This window comes from Esox lucius, chromosome 12, assembly GCF_011004845.1.
Source record: "Esox lucius isolate fEsoLuc1 chromosome 12, fEsoLuc1.pri, whole genome shotgun sequence".
Classification (NCBI taxonomy): Eukaryota; Metazoa; Chordata; class Actinopteri; order Esociformes; family Esocidae; genus Esox; species Esox lucius.
In genome coordinates this window covers 15,403,614-15,425,234 of record NC_047580.1, presented here as the reverse complement: position 1 = coordinate 15,425,234, position 21,621 = coordinate 15,403,614, and the positions used below count along the sequence as shown (strand labels likewise).

Here is a 21,621-nt window from a genome sequence, read left to right as displayed (position 1 = left end):
AAAAAACACCAAATGAGACAATGTCCCCTCCTGTGAACTTAACGGCCAAAATGTTTGGATCTGGCTCAATAAGGTTACGGTTTACATAAAACAATTGTTGTTTTAGCATGTATTTACAATCCAAATTTTTTTCATTTTCATTACTCATGGTTCAGTTGCATTTTAATGTGGTGAAGCTATTAGGGATTGAAGTCACAATCTCTATTTGTACAAATATCTGCATACAAAGGGAATACATTTACATTTCTGGAGCTCAATTCTGGCTGGAATTTGCCCATATTTGCATAGCACCAGTATAAAAAATATGAACAAGTTATACTGTATGGGTTTTGAACACCACGCTTAGAAAGTGTTTGAAATTAAATTGCATTAAATTGTTCTAAATATTGTGGTGATATTGAAAACAACAATTATAGTCTTAGATAGTATTAGCTGATACAAGCCGTAACTCTGGGCTAAGGGAGATTTTAGTGAGCTAGCACTGACCTTGAAGTCATGAGTATGGGTAGTGCTTGGGCTTAAATGAAATGCTCTGGCTGGTGATTTGACTTTGTCTTCAGTTGGTATGTATTCTTACTATAAGCAGAAAAATAAAAATGGTTTCAGTGTCATCTCACTCTGTGGAACTAGAAACAGGGCCTCTGCCAAAATCCCTAACAATCCCTACATTAAAGTTACATGAAAGCTAAATATTTACAAGATCACAATTATCTCAGTATTCTTCAAAAGAGAACCAACTATAATTGCATTGTATAACATTACCATAAGAACAAAAAACATTGCATTTAATTGTTAATGATAATTAAAACTTTACTGGGGGAAATGTCCATGCACCATCAACATAAGTCTTCATCATTATTCTACATGGTCTTCAACAAGTCACTTCGAAAGATACATGGAGAATTTACACATTTCAAAGCAAACTGTCATAAACCTCTCAAGTATCAGACACCACAGGCTCCCAGTTGCTATCTAATCAACACAACATTGACATCACCCTACCACACCCGGAACTAACACAATATCTGTCCATTCATTATCAGCATGTTGCCCCTGTCTATCTGTGTTGTAGCTACATGAGATGAGGTTACTGAAAACCTCATCTCATGGGTGGAATAAAATACTTTTGAACTCACCAAAACGTTTAGAAAAACTAGGCTTACTTGCAGAAACGTTTAGTAATTTAGTAGATGCTGTTGTCCTAAGCAGTATACAGTAGTGAATGCTTTAATTCATACTGTTTCTTCTTTCAGTAACTTACAGATTCATCAAACCTGGCACATTATATTTTGATAATAAAGGGCCACGGGTACAATTGAAGGGGAATCGCTAACTTAAAATGACTGATTTGCTAAAGAATCCTCCCCTGCAAAAAACATATGACATTTTTAAAGGTTCTAGGGAAACATTGTATTTGAGAAAAGAAAATCATTGTATTTGAGAAAAAAAAAATCATAAGCTAAAATGAATAAAGCATAGTTTTATTTTTTTACGTAGCTTTTATGCCTAAAAATGACAGAGATCCCTTAACATAATCACAATTTCATCTAGATCAGCTGATATCCCAGGGATACCCATTTAAAACGTTCTGAGTTATACAGTTACATTGTTTTTTTTCAAATCATTTTGCAGATAATTCAGCATTGATCTAACCTTAAGCACCATTTCAAGGATAACCTGAGTAGAAAATAAACACATGCTTAGAACAGAATCAACACTTGCATAGAAGCTTCAAAAATATATGAATATTTTGGGATAATAGACGAAAGATCCATTGAATGCATTTGCTTTAAATATGTAACTTTAGTCACATTTTGGGTTTGTCCATTAGTTCAAGGCATGGACACCTGGAAAGCAAATTGTGGTCATTGGGTGAGTGAGTGTTCCCTTGCACTCATTGACTTGCTTGACCTTCTGGTTGAAATAGCAACGTGTAATAAAGCAGCACAGCTTGATGCAGAAAAACTTTCAACGCTCTCTATTGGGTTGGGAGTTATTGGGATGACACAAGGCTATAGATTGGACATGAACAACAAGAATAATGACATTGGGTGAACACAGGCTAAGCTAACCCAGAGCCCATTTTATACACTGGGGATAAAAATTATGCTATAGGAAAAGACATAAATAGTAAAAGCAAAGACTGACTGCAAATACATAGAAAGAAAGAAATATCATAATGTAGCAACAAGGAACATGATTGTATAAAATGTACTGTATGTATGTATGTATGATGTATGTAAATGTATACACAAAAGCCTTAGGTCACCGTAGCATTTCTTTATAGACAGTAAATCAGAACTGAGAGTGTTTTGTCTGAACAAACAACTATATATATACAGTGGATATAAAAAGTCTACATACCCCTGTTAAAATGCCAGGATTTTGTGATATAAAAGAATGAGACAAAGATAAATAATGTCAGAACTTTGGGACCTATAATGTGAACAATTCAATTGAAAAACAAACTGAAATCTTCGAGGGGGAAAAATGAAAAATAAAAACCTTACAATAACCTGGTTGCATAAGTGTGCACACCCTCTAATAACTGGGGATGTGGCTGTGTTCAGAATTAACCAATCACATTCAAACCCACGTTAAATAGAAGTCACTACACACCTGCCATAATTTAAAGTGACGCTGATTAATCACAAATGAAGTTCAGCTGTTCTAGTAGGACTTTCCAGACATTTTCTTAGTTGCATCTCAGAGCAAAAGCCACGGTCCGCAGAGAGCTTCCAAAGCATCAGAGGGATCTCATTTTTGAAAGATTAGATATACCATGGAACACAGTGAAGACAGTCATCATCAAGTCGAGAAAATATGGCACAACAGAGACATTACCAAGAACTGGACGTCCCTCCAAAATTGATGAAAAGGAGAAGAAAACTGGTCAGGGTGGCTTCCAGGAGGTCTAGAGCAACATTAAAGTAACTGCAGGAATTTATGGCAAGCACTGGCTGTGTGCTACATGTGAGAACAGTCTCCTGTATTCTTCATATGAATGGACCATGTGGTATGGTGGCAAGATGGAAGCCTTTTCTTACAAAGAAAAAAACCCCTAGCCCGGCTGAAGTTTGCAAAAACAAGTCTTCCAAAAGCACATGGGAAAATGTGTTATGATCTGATGAAAGCAAGGTTGAACTTTTTGGCCATAATTCCAAAAGGTATGTTTGGCGCAAAAACAACACTGTACATCACCCAAAGAACACCATACCCACAGTGAAGCATGATGGTGGCAACATCATGCTTTGGGGCTGTTTTTCTTCAGCTGGAACCGGGGCCTTAGTCAGGGTGGCGGGAATTATGAGCAGTTCCAAATACTAGGCAATTTTGGCACAAAACCTTCAGGCGTGGCTTCACCAGAAGAAGATTAACATTTTGGAATGGCCCAGCCAGAGCCCAAACCTAAATCCAATTGAACATCTGTGGGGTGATTTGAAGAGGGCTGTGCACATGAGATGTCCTCGCAATCTGACAGATTTGGAGCACTTTTGCAAAGAAGAGTGGGCAAATATTGTCACGTCACAATGTGCCATGCTAATAGACTCAAACCCAAAAAGATGGAGTGCTGTAATAAAATCTAAATGTGCTTCAACAAAGTATTAGTTTAAGGGTGTGCACACTTGTGTTTTAAATTTCTCCCCCTCAAATATTTCAGTTTGTTTTTCAATTGAATTGTTCAAGTTATAGGTCACATTAAAGTTGGAAAACGTTCTGACATGATTTATTTTTGTCTCACTCTTTTACATCACAAGAACCTGGCATTTTAACAGGGGTGTGTAGACTTCTTATATCCACTGTATATACTGACATTGAAGAAAACATTAACAACTGAATACAATTTTTTTTTTTTTGCAATTTTAAGTGGCCAATCTAACTGTGAAGATTCCATCTGCAGACGTCCTCCCATTTAAAAAAAGTGTTTAATGTCATTATCATGCTGAAAGATAAAATGTTTGACAATCAAAGATGATCATTTCTTGTAAAACTTCTTAAAGTCGAAGCATATATTTATTTTGGGGCACATTGCCAAATGCGAGAAGGCATCACTAGATTTCCTTCTGTCTCTCAAGGAAGTAACCTCTAGAAGCACCGATTAGATGCAAACAGCCTTTTGGATCATCCATGTTTTCTGTCTTCAACATGTCTGTATTCAATCATTTCAAATGATTTTAAATCTAGCTATCTCACAAGATATCAATGACCTTAGAAATTGTTGTTAGTATTTATTGTATTGATGTTTATTTGTATTTGTTGTAATGCAATACATTGTTTTTTGGAGGAAATAGACACTTACCCAGAAAAACACCCAAATAAATACATTTTCCTAAAGATAAATACCCCAAAAATTCAGATTTCTATCTTAGGTGACCTATGACTTTTGCTCTCACTATACTGTCTAATATATATATATATATAACCATGTAGAAAAGGTGATTTGTGGGATGGCTCATAAAAATTAAATCAAGGTGTTCACAGATAGTTTGTCATAAGTAATCTATTTTAGAAGTACATTTTCTTCTCCATAAAACTTAACGATAAAACCATTGCCGATGTTTGATCAAGAAACGACAGTGGAGTGAATTGTTTGGCAGGTAGTAGTGATGGAAGCTTGGTTCAAGAGATCAGCTCCCTTTGCACAGAAAAAATTAAACCCTCACATCATCTAAAATCTCTGTCACCTTCGTTTTACACTAGCTGCTCTCCATACGAGGTAGTAGCTTAACGGATTTTGACGCATGCAGCAAGTAGTGGTATATGGGTTTCCACGGGCAACACCCTTGCCAGCTCCTTCGACACTGACTGGGTGACATCTCTGACTAGAATTCCTTTAACAAGATAACATTGTGCTCCTCAAAGACTTACTTCTACGGAATACTAGCATGTCCATTTGATTTGAATTAGAGGTGAAATGGTTTCACCATCTCACTGGTATGGTACTCATGATGATTTGGGTCCAGCCTTTCGATGATGTTAGATCCTTCTCACAACCCAGACAGGATTGAGAAGTGGCACGACAACAGGATGTGCGTCTGTGTGGTGTTTGGACCCCTATGTCAATCGATGTGCTTTAATGGCCACCTCCAGCTCGTTTCTCCCCAGTTACCCAGTCGATGATGATGAACGTCAGGCTCATAGACATGAAGATAAAGCCCATGGCTGTGAAACAGGCAGCCTGAAACCAGGCAGAAAAAGAGTGGTTGGAATTCACATTCAAATCATCACGGTTGTTAAAAATCTCCAACAGAACTCAGGTTTTGGGAGAAAAGAAACAAGAACCTGTTGTAATACCACCCACCTACTCCAATATGTAGCAAAAGGGAAATCCTATATGATGCCTAGAGTATTAATAAACATCCATTGACCATGGCATGGAAATTAGTGTCATGTAAAGACTTACTGTGATCTTTGGTCTTGACTTCATTGGTTCTTGTTCAGTGGGAACAATCCGGATGTAAAATAATCCTGGAAGGATAAAGATCAGGCTAGGTGCAGTGGTGGCCCCTGGACAGACAAAAATGACAATGTGTTATTTAGTTGGTAAGTACTCTTGTATGAAGCATATGCAGTGACACTGACAGGAATCCCAGGGCCTGGGACAGAATTTAACATTTAGGACGCAAACCACGTGTCAAAAAGAAATTTATAGTAATTATATTTCTGTCCAAAAATCATGTCATAAACATTTGTTTAAAATTTTAATTTATAACTAGGCCACATTCAAATCCCTTTGTTTTCAACACAGGTAATTATAAGCTGCACTAAGTAGGATTTTTTCAGTAAAAAAAGCATTTTGCAATTATTCACCGGTCAGAAAGCAGTTCCGCACAATGCCGTTCCGAATAAAACTATGAAAATTTTAATTACCTGTTCCAAAAAAGCGCTAACTCAGAGTTCGACGTTCTCCTTAGCCTTGCTAGTGTTAAGTTTAGGGTTCCTGGTAGCTAGCTATAGAGTTGGTCTAAGTCTTCTTTCGCTTCTTTGCCGTTGTCGTAGTGTATGCTGTAGTAGACAAGGGAGGAATTGATTGTTGTCCTGGTCTCTAGCTGCCATTATAGTTTATACATAATGGTAAGCGAACTTCACTCCCTATGGCATACTTATGCTGTATATAATATCATCCAGATAAAATGTGTGTTCACAAAATAAGCCAAGGAGGAAAGCTCGCCTTGCAGAGGGCAATTGGCTGGAACGGGATTGCTGGAACAGAATTGGCTGGGAATTAGCAGCGCACTCTAAAAATAAAAAATTGAAATTCCACTGGCACTGAACTTTTGTTTTGTTTTTCTGAAGAAATCTTACCTAGCAAAGCTTTAACAAAGTTGCGTTGTCGCTGGTGTTAGGGTATCACCCTGATAAGCTGTTGGTGTTAGGGTATCATTGATTGGCTGTTGGTAGAACAAACCATTTTTACAGAAAAAGGTTTAATCATTATACTGTATAAAAAAACTGCAAAGAGAAAAAACATGAATCCCTTCATCAATGCAATTCTTCTTTTTAATAACTGTGTAACTTTCGATAGTACTGAATACTAACATTGACTGACTAATTAATAATTATATTTAAGCCAACCAATTGGGCCACCCAGGCCTGGGCCCGGTACAACATTAACGGTTGTCCCCCCGTCGGCGTCACTGGGCATATGCAATGTTATATGTCAATATGTTGTCAATATTTTAATAGTGTTAATAAAGATGATGATCATGAGATATGGCATCTCTGGTTGATTTGTGAGTTTAGAGAGATTCACTTTGAATTTGTGTTTTCATTCAATCAGTTTGGATTTAAGACCACATTTCATGCCTGTATGAGGAAACTACCAAATTTAAAACTTTTATTTTATGGTAATTTTACATAAAGGGATCTGACATTAGACAAACTTGATAAATATGTGCAAAAATGTGAAACTGTAAAACATAAAAAATTCCAAAATTGAATGGATGGAATTACCATACATTATAAAGTTGTTGTTTATAAATACTTTTTAAATGTTGCTGTTGAGCTTTACAATGGTTATGTTACCAGTGGAAACAACATAACCGCAAAACATAAAAAAAAATATTTTCATTCATTCTCATTTCAATACCAAACTCATCACTGCTTTGCCTGGCCAGATATTTATATTTTCCTGTGAAATACCATAGCTTTGTTTCCAAACATTTATGGGTTTATATATGTTGAATAACATTAAAAATAAACGGTTTTAATTTCACAGTCCAAATACATACTTAATGGAATTAAAGTGCTGACTTCTCACCAATGATGCCAAAGATGTCTCGAATGTTCGGCACAAGGATGACCAGCACGTTGACCACGATGAGGAGACAGAGGGCAATAGAGATGTGCCGTGCCCAGTGGAAGGGTTTCTCTGGGAACAGGAGCTGTAGAATGGCTCTTCGAATCTGGCAAGGAACCATATAAAGAGGACTGAGAAATGTCTGTGATAAACTTGAACAATGGCAATTATTTTTGTCTGGGGGTTTTTTGCCCACAGAATTTGCCACTGACTGGGTGTTTTTTGTTAGTTTCACCATTCTTTGTAAAACCCAAGACAAATTTGAGAGTAAAATCACCGGTAGGCAGCCATTCAAAAAATCTTGTGTCCAGGCTTGGCACCAACAATCATTTTAGAGATCTGTGGTTTTATTTTAGATACTCTTGAAAATAAAAGTTTTCTGAAGTTTTTTTAAATCAGGGCACTATACATGAGTGCAACGTTAACATATGCAATCGTTTTAAGAATTTTGCAAATACTATTTTTAATTCTGATATTGAGTTGTACTTTTTGATATGATTTGCTATGATAATGGAAGGGCTTTATTGTTATTGTGCATACAAGTAGATTCTACAAAATGTATCAACTTTTCCATAAAATGTGGAAAGAAATTAAGTTTTGTTTATTTGCTTTGCCTATTTTTTTAGCCAAAGTATGGGGAAGATGTTTTCCCACAGCCTACTGTTCTTACTCTTACCATTGTAGATCAGCCTGTGGGTGTCCTAGAGCCAAACCAATATCACCTCCTTGTTCCAGAGACTCTACTAAATATAGAAAATATTTTTAGTATTTCTTAGCTCCAACTGGTAATTTTAAGGACTTTATTATGTTCCAGAGACTCTCTTGATGCTAACGGAATTACTTATTTGATGGCAAATGTCTATGTGACAAGACAACCACCAATGACGTCTCTGTATGGATTCAGCTACATCTAAGGCTCTATGGAAAATGGCGATGACCCACCCCTTGCTCTCCCCTTTTGATTGATGTATAATATGCATTGGTGTCACTAACGGTTTAATATTTACAGACATCTTGTTAAGGCACTCCACCTCCGCAAAAAGGATGCAAATGGTACATTCTGGTAATGCATTTCCCATAATGGCCTATACAGTGGATATAAGAAGTCTACACACCCCTGTAAAAATGCCAGGTTCTTGTGTTGTAAAAGAATGAGACGAAGATAAATGTGACCAATAACCTGAATAATTCAATTGAAAAACAAACTGAAATATTTGAGGGGGAAAAATAAAAAACAAAAACCTGGTTTCATAAGTGTGCACACCCTTAAAGTAATACTTTTTTTAAGGGTGCAAACTTCAGCCGGGCTTGGATGTTTTTCTTTGTAAGAAAAGGCTTATGTCTTGCCACCCTACTCCATAGCCCATTCATATGAAGATTGGTTAATTCTGAACACAGCCACATCCCCAGTTATAAGAGGGTGTGCACACTTATGTAACCATTATTATTGTAAGGTTTTTATTTTTCATTTTTCCCCCTCGAAGATTTCAGTTTGTTTTTCAATTGAATTGTTCACATTATAGGTCACATTAAAAGTGGAAAATGTTCTGACATGATTAATCTTTGTCACATTGTTTTACATCACAAAAACCTGGCATTTTCACAGGGGTGTGTAGACATTTTATATCCACTGTATTACCTGATTCATAAGAATCAACTGCAAACAGTAAAAGAAAAATTGGTGCTGCTTGCATCCAAGTCATCCAGTAGTATGAGTGGTGTGCCTTTGTCAGCAAATAAGCTTATCAATTTGCACGTCTAATAGAGTAAGTCTCCAAGGGCACCTAGTGGATGAGTGGAGCTGTTAGTTTTCAACCATTTTAAGCTATCATGAACTGAAAGTGCTGCTGATGACGGAAGGGCTTCATAAAATAAGTTCAATAAATGCATTAAACTCAAAATATGACAAGACAAGTAAGCCAGAGGGAAGAGAGAAAATCTCCACTTTGGAGAGATGAGTAGTCTGTGCCACTACCACCCCATTGACCGGACAATGTCCAGAGACAAAAAGTCAGATATAGAGGAGTAGAAAATGGACTGCTCCTTGAGTGGGTTTGGCATACTCAATCTACATTAACCTTGAGTAACTGCTTTGATGTTTGCAGAGATTTACTTTGTGTTTTCGTGGATTAGTCAACTCTGACTGAGAGGTATTGAAGCAGGAATGCCTTCCCCTACTGGAGAAAGAGCAGTTCTGTTTTGTGTAGGTAGAGACATAATCTTTCATAATATAGACATAAAATTTAAATAACATATTAAGCCATATAGCTGACCTACTTCTTGTTTTTAGGAAACCAAATACAAAATTATTAATAATTTCATTTTGAATGATAGCATTTTATGTATTCTGTGAAGAAAGAAACACTTGCAGAAAATGTAGCAAACCATCCAAAATACAGAATTTCACCAAGTAAAATGAATTATGAGACTTATCTACACAATCTTCAATAAATGCAATATTGTTCTGTTAGGTATCACTTGTTGTTTATCCTTTAATACAAGGTCCTTTACCTAGGATGAAAGTGCATCCCTGTAGCTATGTTGGATAACATAATCAAAATGTAAGTTGAGCAAGAGTTTTTTTCCCATGCATAATACAAGGCATTCATTCTGGGATATGATGTAACCACAGGGACAGGCTTATGTAAAAAGTATGTGTTAGGTGTTGAGCGAGTTTTCTTTCTGAAACTGTAATGTTTACATTCATTCAGATTATTTCCAAGAATACACAACAGACTAAAATGCATGTATAGACATCTTTGTTTGAACCCCATATATTTCCTTGACCAAGTGATTCTAAATGTAAAATCTGGCTAAATTTACCCCACTTTCCCTAGAGTATTTAGAGTGTGTAAAAAGAGTTAATGAGAGGAGACTCTTACAGGGAAGAGGACCACAGGGACAGTGAGGGTTACAGCCACCAGCACCGCCACACGGACACATAGGATCAGGGTGTCCAGGGGGTCCACTTTGCTGTAGGTGTGCAGTAACTCAGATTCCGTGCTCACTATATGAACGTATTTATGCAAGTGCACGCACGTACACACAGACACACACATTTATTAGTTATGTAGAGTGACAAGAATATTTCAAAATGTAAAACCATTTCAAAACATACACCCGAAGCCCTGCTGAAGCGATCGTCTTACCGTAGAAGGTGAGGTAACCAAATGTGGCAGTGAGGAGGTACATGACGAACATGGCCATGATGGACACGTTAGCAATGCCCTGCATGCGCCTCTTGGTGGCGCTTTGGTGGAATAGAGAGCAGAGGTTGTTTAGGGTAAAGGGATTACTTGAAAACTCAATTGTAAATCATTAAATAAATAATTCAATATTTGATATTGCCATGGGATATATATATATATATATATATATATATATGTATATATAACTTTAATTCAATCCAAAATGCTGTCAAAATAAAGTGTCACTACTCATACGTGTTTTCAAAATATTATACTGTATTTACATATTTTTTATTAATATATTTTATTTTAATTCTATGGGGAATCCCATTGTTTTATATACATACTTCTTCAGTTCAGTGTAGATGGGAAGCACCTCAGGGTGACAAACAAAGGCAAACGCCAAAATCGGGATAGTGTACACCGTCTGAAAACAATATGAAGGGTAACTAGTATTAGAGATGTCGCACAAGAAGTGCTTAGGCAAACTCACAAGACTTTGTGGACATTTGTTCCATGCTGGTTCTGCTCTGACTCAACACACATGGCCAACCAGTTGCCCCGGCGTAACATGATATCATTAGACATTAGCATATTGAACAACCTGCACTACGACTGCAAATAGCTCCTAACCTTATGTGGTCGTGGCACAGTAGGAACCTAGGAGCAGAAGGGACGCGGAACAAACAATTTATTTGAAATTATATTTGTGTAACTGTGCAAAGTAAACCTCATGGTTGACGGTGAACATTTTGCCTTGGCATTGTTCGTCTTCCACACTGTTGGTGGGGATTATTGTTGTGTGATTGCTGCCATATGGCTCCAGGGGGCAGGGGATGTTGAACTTCTTATATATGACCTTTGACAGACAAACAGAGAAAGGGAGAGAGAAATAGAGAAAGACAAAGGGAATGAGAGAGTTAAGGAGGAAAGCAGGTGAGAATGGTAAAGAAAGGAAGGAGAAAAAGGAGAAAGTTAGCATATTTTGTTTATTTCACCTTTATTTTTTCCAGGCAAACCAACTGAGAACCAGTTCTCTTTTGTAATGATCTTGTTGATCCTCTATAGCTAAAAACTAAAATGAAATTATGGCAAATTCCATTCCCAAGCCTTATTCATAATTTAGATTTTGCTAACAAATTAAGTTCAACAAGCATTTGTTTTATCAGCATTGTGGCTCCTTGCAGGAAGGCATTTTAAAGTAACATTATAAAGTACATTTCCACTTTATAATTTGCTTCTGGCTGTATCAACAAAACAGTTTGCACAGTAGTGTAATGTAGGATTGTGCTTAAGTAAGAAACATTTGACAGTGAAAAATATATGATCTGTTGAAAAAAGGTAAATAATAATTGCCCTGAATTTGGTCTACTTTAACGTTGACCCCCGTTTCCCTTCTCAGCCTGTATGTCAACATCGTCAGAAAACAGACATTTGTCATCCATGTTTTTAGAAAATGTCATCAACCTACAAGGCCTGGTCAGCAATGAATCCAGTAATGGATGCAGATGCCATATATTAATTGTATCTTCCTGGTGTTGGAGAGAATTCCACAGCAGGAAACCCAGACATGTAGTGTATTTGAGATTTGATAAGGCTACTAAAGTTTAGAAAAAATTCTGGCTGTAGCAATCGTGCTAAAATTGTGATACGGCACTGGAAGGAAACAGGAGCTACCAATAAATATCAATCTAGGTTGAGTGGCACAATATACAATTATATTCTCATAAATGGCCTATAATAGGGCACATTACTAGAAACCACATTGTTTCATATCATATCCTATGATATGCTTTAAACACATCTAGCACATTATCAATAGTAATTGATCACTTAACACAGAGAGTAAAAGAGCATTTACAATGAAAATTCATCAGGCAACATTTTCTCAAAACTAAAATGATTATTTTTGTTGTTAAAAAAAAACCTGCTAAAGCTATATTTTCAGGGGGCTTGGATTAATTCAGCAAAATGTTATTGTTGTTGTGGAAGGTGTGTTGTGAATATACATTTGTTCAGCGGCAGTCTGTTGTTGATTTCTGCCCTAAAGGGTAGAATAGACCTAGCTAGTATGGTAGATGGTGAGGCTGGTTGACAAATACATGTATGGATAAAACAAGAAACTTATTTTCCATCTCTTAGGGAAAATGTGGGCTACTACTTCTACAATATCATAAATGTATAAATGTACATAAATAAAATAAAAGTACTGTGATGAAATAATAAAGTCTACATGTCACTACAAGTCAAAATAAAAACTCCTCATCACTCTCCAGAGGGATAAGGTCCCTCAAGATCAGAACAACTATGGCCAAATCCTTATCAATATTCAGAATCCCATTTTTCATTTTTCAAAATTCCAATTCTAGCATTAAAATGTTGTACAACTGAATGATGCAATCAGAACACTTTTGAAAATACACACCCCAGAATAACCTAACCACAGAATAACCTAACCAAAGAATAACCACAGTCAAATCCATCTGCAGCTTCAGCATATAATATTGAAAGGTATGATTGTTGATCAAATTTAGTGTAGTACTGTATATTGCTGTATAGACATTTGTCATCAGATTAGAAAATCACTCACCGAGCCAAGAAAGAAGACCATGCAGGTGAGGGAGAAGCCACTGGTATAACCCAAATACCCTGCAAGATGCAACCATGGATTGTTACTACAACAAAATCAACCATCCCAGAGCTGGTAATGTTGATCGTCAGAACATGCTCCTAATTCTATGTTCTAAAACAGAAAATCATCCAAATGTTTTGTTTCATGAATATGTAGATCATTGTTTCATGAATATATCAATTTAAGAGGTGCAGACTGAATGACTGGCAGGTTGTGAGGTAAATTCTGACCATGCGAGAAGGTTAAAACTCATTCACATACCCAGTTGTCTCATCAGGGCAAGAGGGAGGATGATGAACACACTGACGACGAGGATAAGGTAATTCCCATTCAGGAACCACTCTCTAGTTCAAAACAAACAAAACACATTTCAACTTTTTTGTTTATTATGGCATTTAATGTAGACTACTGGGTAGACTGTAATTCTATTAGATTAATACAATACAGCATACATTTTTGGATGGTGATAAAGACTGGAAGTAATTAAAGTTTGCATTAACAGCAAGAAACTATCTGTTATCTGCAAAAGGAGGATCAATCAGTGAAACATATTTGTATTAGTGTATATGGCAGGTTTTCTGGATGCACCAACTACATTCACTAAAACAAGTGCAACATTATTCCTTCAATGTTTGGTTTATAATCATGACATTTTAGAATGTCAGCTTTGTGATGTTAATGGAGAGTTAAGTCTAATGTATTTATAAAGCACATTTAAAAACAACTTATGTTGATCAAAGTGCTGTACAGTCAAAACATATAGCCAACTAAATATATTTATAGGACATGACAAACATAAACAGAACTTCCTACCCATTTGCAGACTCAAATGCTAACGAAAAAAGAACGGTCTTAAGGTGGGATTTAAAAACGTTGCTACTAGTAGAGGACCTAATATATAAAGGTAGGCTGTTCCACAACTTTGGAGCAGCAACAGAAAAGGCACAATCTCCTTTAAACTTCAGACAAGACCATGGAATGTACAAAAGCAGTTTGTTGAACGACCTAAGGGTCTTTGAGGAAGAGTGCTGGCTAAGGAGGTCTGAAATGTAGGAGGTGCTGATCCATGTAGGGCCTAAAAACAAATAACCTTAAAATCAATCCTATATTTAACCGGTAGACAGTGGAAAGAGGTCAGTACAGGAGTGATGCTTTCTCTCTTTTTTGTGCCAGTTAAAAACCTAGCAGCTGCTATTTGAACAAGCTGAAGGTGGAACAAGGTAGACTGACAGATTCCCATACACAAAGAGTTACAACAGTCCAGACGGGAGGAAATGAACGCACGAATAACTGTCTCTAAATCCTTAAAGGAAAGAATGGGTTTCAATTTGGCTATGGCCCAGAGTTGGAAAAAGCTGCCTCTGACAACAGCATTTACTTGTTAAGATCTGAATCAAAAAGTATCCAGAGATTTTTTGAATAGCAATGTACTTTGTTGGATAGGGGCCCTAAGTTATTAACAATAACCTTGGTGGAATCTGTGGGGCCAAATACAATAACTTCTATTTTTGTATTATTTAACTGAATAACGTTTTTAACTAGCCAGTATTTAACATCTCTAAGACAATCAGAGAGTTATTTCAGGGATTTCCTTTCATCAGTTTTCAGGGGAATGTACAACTGAGTGTCATCAGCATAGCAATGATAAGAGATGTTATATTTCTGAAAGATGGAGCTCAAGGGAAGCATATATAACGAGAATAAGATAGGGCCTAGGACAGAGCCTTGAGGTACCCCATAGGTGATTGATGCAGAAGAGGAGAAGTTCCCAATATTTACAGAAAATGTCCTGTCTCTCAAATTTGAAGTAAATAGCTTTAGAGCGGTACCCTGAATGCCAACTTCTAGTTTAAGACGATCTAGAAAGATGGCATGATCAATCGTGTCAAAAGCAGCACTAAGATCAAGTATAATTAAAGTATCACAGTTTCCATTGTCCCTAAACAACAATAAATCATTTAACACCTTACGAAGAGCTGATTCAGTGCTATGGCGTGCCCTAAAACCTGACGTGAATTTATCGCGAATATGATTTTCATTTAAAAAGGAGGTTTGTATTACCGAAGACGTTCCCTCCTCAGTTGAATGCCTGAAAATGTTTCACAAAAAAAATCCCTGTTGTAAGTTACTACAACAATCTGCCATGATTCCCAAACCCATTGCTTTTCCCAAAGGTACTGTATGGGAGTTACTACAACAATTACTCATGATTCCCAAACCTGTTTCTGTTCCCAAAAGTACTGTATGGGAGTTACTACAACAATCTGCAATGATTCCCAAACCTGTTGCTGTTCCCAAAGGTATTTTGTTTTACATAAAGGTGTGTAGTAAGATGCTGTTCCACTTACCCTGTGTTAGACTGCAAGCCCAGGAATGCTTGAATGACCAGAGGCAATTCATACTTCACAATGAAGAGATAACTGGACATTGCTAGAGGGGATGAAATATTGATATTGTTAACTTTTTTAAGAAAACACAGACTCACAATGCCAAATTATACCAGTATTTCAGTTTGTTTTGTAATGCTTAGTAAAATCACAGAAAAAATTGGATGAAAACTTTGAACGACTGCAGTGATGCCACGTGATTGTGCTTATGTGGTTCTCTTCAAAACACATGCTACATGTTAAAGTACTTTATACAGATATATTACAGTAAATGACTATCAAAAGAAGCCTTATTCAATCAAAATTATGCAATTCTGCCTACTGCAGGTCCTTACCACCAATGTTGTGAAAGGTTATAATGACACCGGCTGCAATTTTCCCTGGGTGTCCAAAAGCCCGAAAGCCCAGCTGTTCATATGCACGAATACCTGAACAGACAAATGAAACATAATTTAGGCAAAACTGTAGAAATGGGACATAAGTTATGTATATGCTATGTTTTAGAAGGAACATATTTAAAGCAACTTCAAACTGGGTCCATATATTTGAGTTTATTTAACCCTGACAGCAGATCAAACCCAACTAATTTACAGACAGCTTGGTCCATATGATGGTTCCCTACTACAGGTTTTTCTTTGTGTGTCAGTCTTTTCTGAAGGAAAGTTTGTTGACAGAATAGTCAGTTAATTTCTTTCATCTTGTTATGATAACCTTGAAAATGTTCTTTGATTCTTAGAGATGGTCTTTAGTGACACATACTCACCCACAACTCCTGCACTTTTAAGCAGAAGGTGAACTGAGTAGCTGGACAGACAGGCGATACATGTCAACAGGACTCTGCGAAGTAGAAACAACTGACATTTGACATTTTGGCAAGGCAATTATTCATTGATTTCATGTGGTTTTAGCTAGTGTCAAAATAATATATCCCATGGACAGCCCACCTAAACTGACTATTCAAACCGTTAACTACGAAGTAAACACTACCAAAACAAAAACAACCCTCTGTGATAGCAACTTGATGGGACAAAGCTCAAATGATTCACTCATAGACATTTCTTTAATTAGACATTTTTGAGTCCTGACTGGCCTTAATGTGACCATGAGCGACCCGAAGTGAAAAGCATGCGGAGGCACCGTAGCGGTTGTGTAGTCACAACCAAGCAAAGTTTCATCAGATACCTCTGAGCTATATTTGACTCCTGAAATTTGAATCACATGTCTCATGTCTCGAATCTCATCATTGAAATTACATAAGGACGCACCAACACGCACTTCTCTTCACTGTTCTTCTAACCATACAGAGACTGTGTATGACAAACAATAGGCTGTTTTAGTTGCACTTTTTGTTGTGCAGTGACAGTGCATATCAAACCATTTTGGGAAGATCAGTGGCAGTTTAAATAACATAACAAGATTTTGGTCCTGACAAGTTAACATTTAACTTGATGAGGGTGTCTGTGTGTACATATTTGAGTGTTGTCAGGGGCACGGCGCATGAGTGTGCAGATACTCACATAAAGAGAATGATGCCTGTATTTGACATAGCATATGACAATCCCAGAATTCCACTCCCCATGATGGCGTTGCTGAGGTTAAAGACAGACATTCCAAAAGATGTTTTTCCCTCAAACTGCCAAGAACACAAAGATAAATGCTTTTCAGTTTTTTGTATCTCCTCATAATGATATCTAGAGACATCTATTTCCTGCAAAGCTGTTAGCATACGTTCTTCGTATACTCACATCAGTGAACTGGGGCTTCTTCGTCCCATCACACTTATGTGGTAACATTTCTTCTTCCTCTTCTGCCTCTGGGATGCTATTATGTGAACAGAAACCAAGGAAATGGAAAGCAGTTAGGTTAAACAAAAAACATTAAACATTTAAAATGTCACTTAAAATTATAGTTTACCAAAAAGTATTTTTCCAGATTTTCAACACAGACACATTTTCTGCAAAACCAAAATGACAGAGGATTTTATTTAACTTGTTTAATCTGCTCAAAATAGCAAAACAAACTATAGCAAAATAAACATGGTTGTTAGTGGCCCACAATTGACACCACAAGACCTTGTCAAACTGGTATGTGGACAATTCATATAAACAAACAATGAAGAATATAGGGTGCAAATGGTCTTGCTTCTCAGCACAAATTCTGTGTCCTTGGAATGTGTAGATTCTTGGTTGCCATTTTTGGAATGTAAATACTATCATGTACAACTGTGGTAACATCATTAGCATGCATGTCTTGTAGAAATATGTTCACTCAACAGGAACACATACCCATCATCCAAAGGGACAAAGCCATGGTGGAGACCATTTGACAGCTTTTGAAGTTCCATATTGGCAAAATGTGTTTACAGGTCCTTCACTGACTGGAGAAACACATTGAATAATTCACAAGCACAGTTACAGTTCCAATCTGGAAAAAAAGGGATGAAGATTGACTTTAGTTATATGACCAAGATATCGTTGGGATGTCATTCAAATTGTTCAAGCAAAAAAATAGACACAGAAAACGTTCCAGGAAATGTGCACATTGCAAAGTGTAGTCTAGACTCTAGGGTATCTGGGACTTGCAAAGGTATCTGCTCTCACTATGTTACCACATGTCTGCTTCCCACCAGAGGAATCCATAGCACCAGTCTCTCTGAGCACGTATCGTTTCCCTCGACCAATTGACAGCTCAGGTTACACTGCCAGCAATGAAATTCCTGACAAATGTATAATTATTCCAACAGTAATCATTCCAAAATGATTTTTTCTGTGAGAGATTCTTCCCATATAAGTCCCCACTGTAAAGAGGTGAGATCAAATCACACACACTTCACACATACTTTATGTTGCTCCTTCTACTGTTTACGTGTCCTTGCTACCCCCTAAGTATATATACAGTGCAGTCAATAAGTATTTGGACAGTGACACAAGTTCTGTAATTTTGGCACATTGGATTTAAAATCAAACAACGACTAAGAGGTTTGAATGCAGACTGTGAACTTTTATTTGAGGGTATTTCTATCTATAAATCATGAACGGTGCAGGAATTACAGACCTATTCCTACATAGTCACATGTGGTAAAAATTAAGCGTCTGTTACTATGTTAAAAAGCTCAGCAATAGGAAACAACCTGGTGGAGCATGGAAGACCTCTGTAGATGACTGAAGAATGCTTTCAGTTGTGAAGAAAAAACTATTTTCAACTGTCAAACCGATCAGAACTGAAGATGGCTGCAGTACAGGCATGGCAGAGCATTACAAGGGAAGATACCCTATGTCTGGTGATGTCTATGGTCCATAAAATTTAAGCAGTTATCAAATGCAAAGGATTGGTCAAATTACTATTTTCCTCTAAAATGGTGGGATGAAAAGGGCTACACAATTCATCGTTTATGGTTGTAAATAAGCTCAGATTAAGCTGACACATAGTAACTATTTCATTTCAAATTAATTGTGCTGGAGTTCAGAGACCATACAACAAAACCTGTGTCACTGCCCAAATACGTATGCACTGCGCTGTGTTATGTATGTACATACAGTACACCTAAATTACCTTTTATCCCAGCAGCATCAACTTGGTACTGGTACTCTTTGTAAATTGTCGAGTTATTTTATTTCACTGTAAGAAAGCCCTTGTGCCTTTGTTTCTTTAAAAAAAGATGTACTCATCTTCAGTTCTGGAAAAGGAATTCAGCATCTCATTACTTTGTTGTTTGCCAAGCATGTGACCAACATAATTGAATTAGATTCTTTGTCAGATTTGTTCCAGAGCCTTAACTATGAGAAAGTAGTGTTCGGAGTGGCTAGCACGGTCAAAGGCTGTGTTTGCAGACACAACCTATTTATATTTCTCAAGATTGTGTGCCATAATTTTTCAGATTTCAAGAAATCCCTGGTATTAGTGGTTATGCATTTAGCTCTTGAGCATCTTTACTGCAAGTTACTATATAGAAGGATACAGTTTTGGTGTTGTCAGTGTTATTCAATGGTAATATACTAGCCCTTTGCAACTCATATGCAGGCTGTGATCTGATGTCAGTACAGATGAAACTGGCAAACAATTAACACTGCAATTTGCTAAACAAATAGTGTAATTGTAAAACTGCATACATAATGCCTTGATACATGGACAAGAAGTATACAAGGTAATGGATGTAGCCCATATTTTGCATAAAACACCAGAGTCATACACCATAGTTAATGCTTTTAAAAGTGATTTCCTATTTCACCTATTCCATAGAAAACATGACTGCCTTGTGTAACTTTTAGAAACTGTACTGCACATACTGAACCTAATGACCCTCTAGAGAGATGTGTTTTATAGCAGACGTGATGTGGGATGTTGGAATTCACATTTATTTGCAAACCCGAATTGTTCCTAACCCCTGGGATGGATACGTGGCTTTCTGGCTCCAAAGCTGCAGTTTGGAATAAGTCCAGGTTTTTACCAGCTGCAAATCTACACCAGTTGCTGGAGATCTCAGCCTTGTAACTTATCATTTCAAATGCAAGTTTGATATGATTCAACTCTCTATTAGATCATTTGAAAAACCTTGTGCTTTTCAAACGGGATATAGTTAGCCTGTCCTGTGGTTCTGTTTCAAACCCATGTTTATACATGCAAATTAATGCTTTTCATTTAAAAAATATATATAGTTTCAAGTGGGGTCAGTCAAATGTATTCAATACAATTCTAGTGCTGTGCTTTTCCCATTCAAATAGGGAGTTCATTTAAATATTGTAATGAATCAAAAAGTACACAAGAAAAAAAGCAGGCATAAAATAATAATTTTAGTTTTGGCTCTAGAGACATTTGGTACTGTAGTTTGTTTTCTGTCAAAAGCTTGTCTCACGTAAGCTCTATAATTGTCCAAAGAAACTATAATGGCCAAACTATAAAATAACAAATATGTGGCTGTGTCTCTAGTTGTATCAATGGTTGCCATTTAATTTTTATGGAATGTTTTAAATATTTATCAATGTTTTATGGAAATACATGATATGTATCAATCCACAATAATACATATATATTTAATTCTAGTTGATAAAACATGCTTAAAGAATGTTAATGAATACTGACAAAAACAAGTCATTTAAAAGGTTTACCAATTCACTTAAAATAGCTAACTGAAATTTGTCATGTATATATTCAGACCCTTTATTCAGTACCTTGTGTAAGGTCCTTCAATTTGCAATGATTTTGATCAGTTTGTCACAAAAATGCAGTGGCAAGGGGAAAATGTACTGTGATTAGAAATTATTTATAGCACTTGTCTCACTTCCTGATTCCAACAGTCATTAACAGCCATACAATAGGTATATTAAATATTTTATATGTAATAATATTGTGAGGTTCTGTTTTTTTTGTTTTGGGGCTTTGCCCTGTTCTGTCTTTTTTTCTCCCTTTGTTCTTGAACACAGCCTTTGTCATCTTTTTCTCATTGTGTCTAGTTATATTACAACACTCAAAAATATTAAGGGAACACTAAAATCACGCATACAGTAGGGTCTCGATGAATTAAATATATAAAATATCAAAATCTTTACTGTAAATGTTGTTATTCGTTAAGAACAGAATAACGTAACAACGGTCAATGGAAACCAAAATCACCAACCTATTGAGGGCTCACACCAAGAGAACAATTGAAATCACAGGCGGTTCCAACTTGCGTGAATTTCATCACAGCAACTCATTGTGACTCAGTAGTGTGTATAGCTGCCACATGCCTGTATGCACTCCTGACAACATCTGGGAATGCTCCAGATGAGACGGCAGATGGTGTCCTGGGGGATCTCCTCCCAGACCTGGACAGTCTGTGGCGCTACTTGGCAGCATCGGTTGCACCTATACATTACGTCCCAGAGGTTCTAAATTGGAATCAGGTCTGGGAAACGTGAGGGCCAGTCAATGGTTTCAATGCCTTTGTCATCCAGGAACTGCCTATATACTCTGGCCACATGAGGCCGGGCATATTCCTGCACCAGGAAGAACCCAGGACCCACTGCACCAGCGTAAGGTACCTAACAGCAATCAGGGTCCCATTGGTTAGCACGTGGAGGTCTGTGTGACCCTCCAAGGATATAACTTCCCAGAACATCACACTGAACCACTGCC

At 36.9% G+C, this 21,621-nt stretch overlaps 1 protein-coding gene across 2 annotated transcripts in view; it reads right to left on the bottom strand.

The window, feature by feature from the left end:
• Positions 1-3,798: 3,798 nt before the first annotated feature.
• The window catches only part of slc38a5b (solute carrier family 38 member 5b), a 34,834-nt gene continuing 17,011 nt past the window's right edge, over positions 3,799-21,621 (bottom strand). The window contains exons 2-16 of one of the 2 annotated variants that reach the window (XM_010875644.3): positions 17,793-17,931; positions 17,253-17,328; positions 17,025-17,140; positions 16,271-16,344; positions 15,843-15,935; positions 15,469-15,550; positions 13,382-13,464; positions 13,079-13,137; positions 11,219-11,347; positions 10,836-10,915; positions 10,450-10,550; positions 10,183-10,307; positions 7,262-7,406; positions 5,405-5,508; positions 3,799-5,179 (exon numbers count right to left, since the gene is read on the bottom strand). In XM_010875644.3, coding sequence (XP_010873946.2) covers positions 5,075-5,179; positions 5,405-5,508; positions 7,262-7,406; positions 10,183-10,307; positions 10,450-10,550; positions 10,836-10,915; positions 11,219-11,347; positions 13,079-13,137; positions 13,382-13,464; positions 15,469-15,550; positions 15,843-15,935; positions 16,271-16,344; positions 17,025-17,140; positions 17,253-17,328; positions 17,793-17,851 — 1,431 coding nt within the window. In that variant the 5' untranslated portion in view covers positions 17,852-17,931 and the 3' untranslated portion in view covers positions 3,799-5,074. Of the gene's footprint in view, positions 5,180-5,404; positions 5,509-5,871; positions 6,007-7,261; positions 7,407-10,182; positions 10,308-10,449; positions 10,551-10,835; positions 10,916-11,218; positions 11,348-13,078; positions 13,138-13,381; positions 13,465-15,468; positions 15,551-15,842; positions 15,936-16,270; positions 16,345-17,024; positions 17,141-17,252; positions 17,329-17,792; positions 17,932-21,621 lie in introns of those variants that run through there. The other variant, XR_828266.4, reaches the window with a different exon arrangement.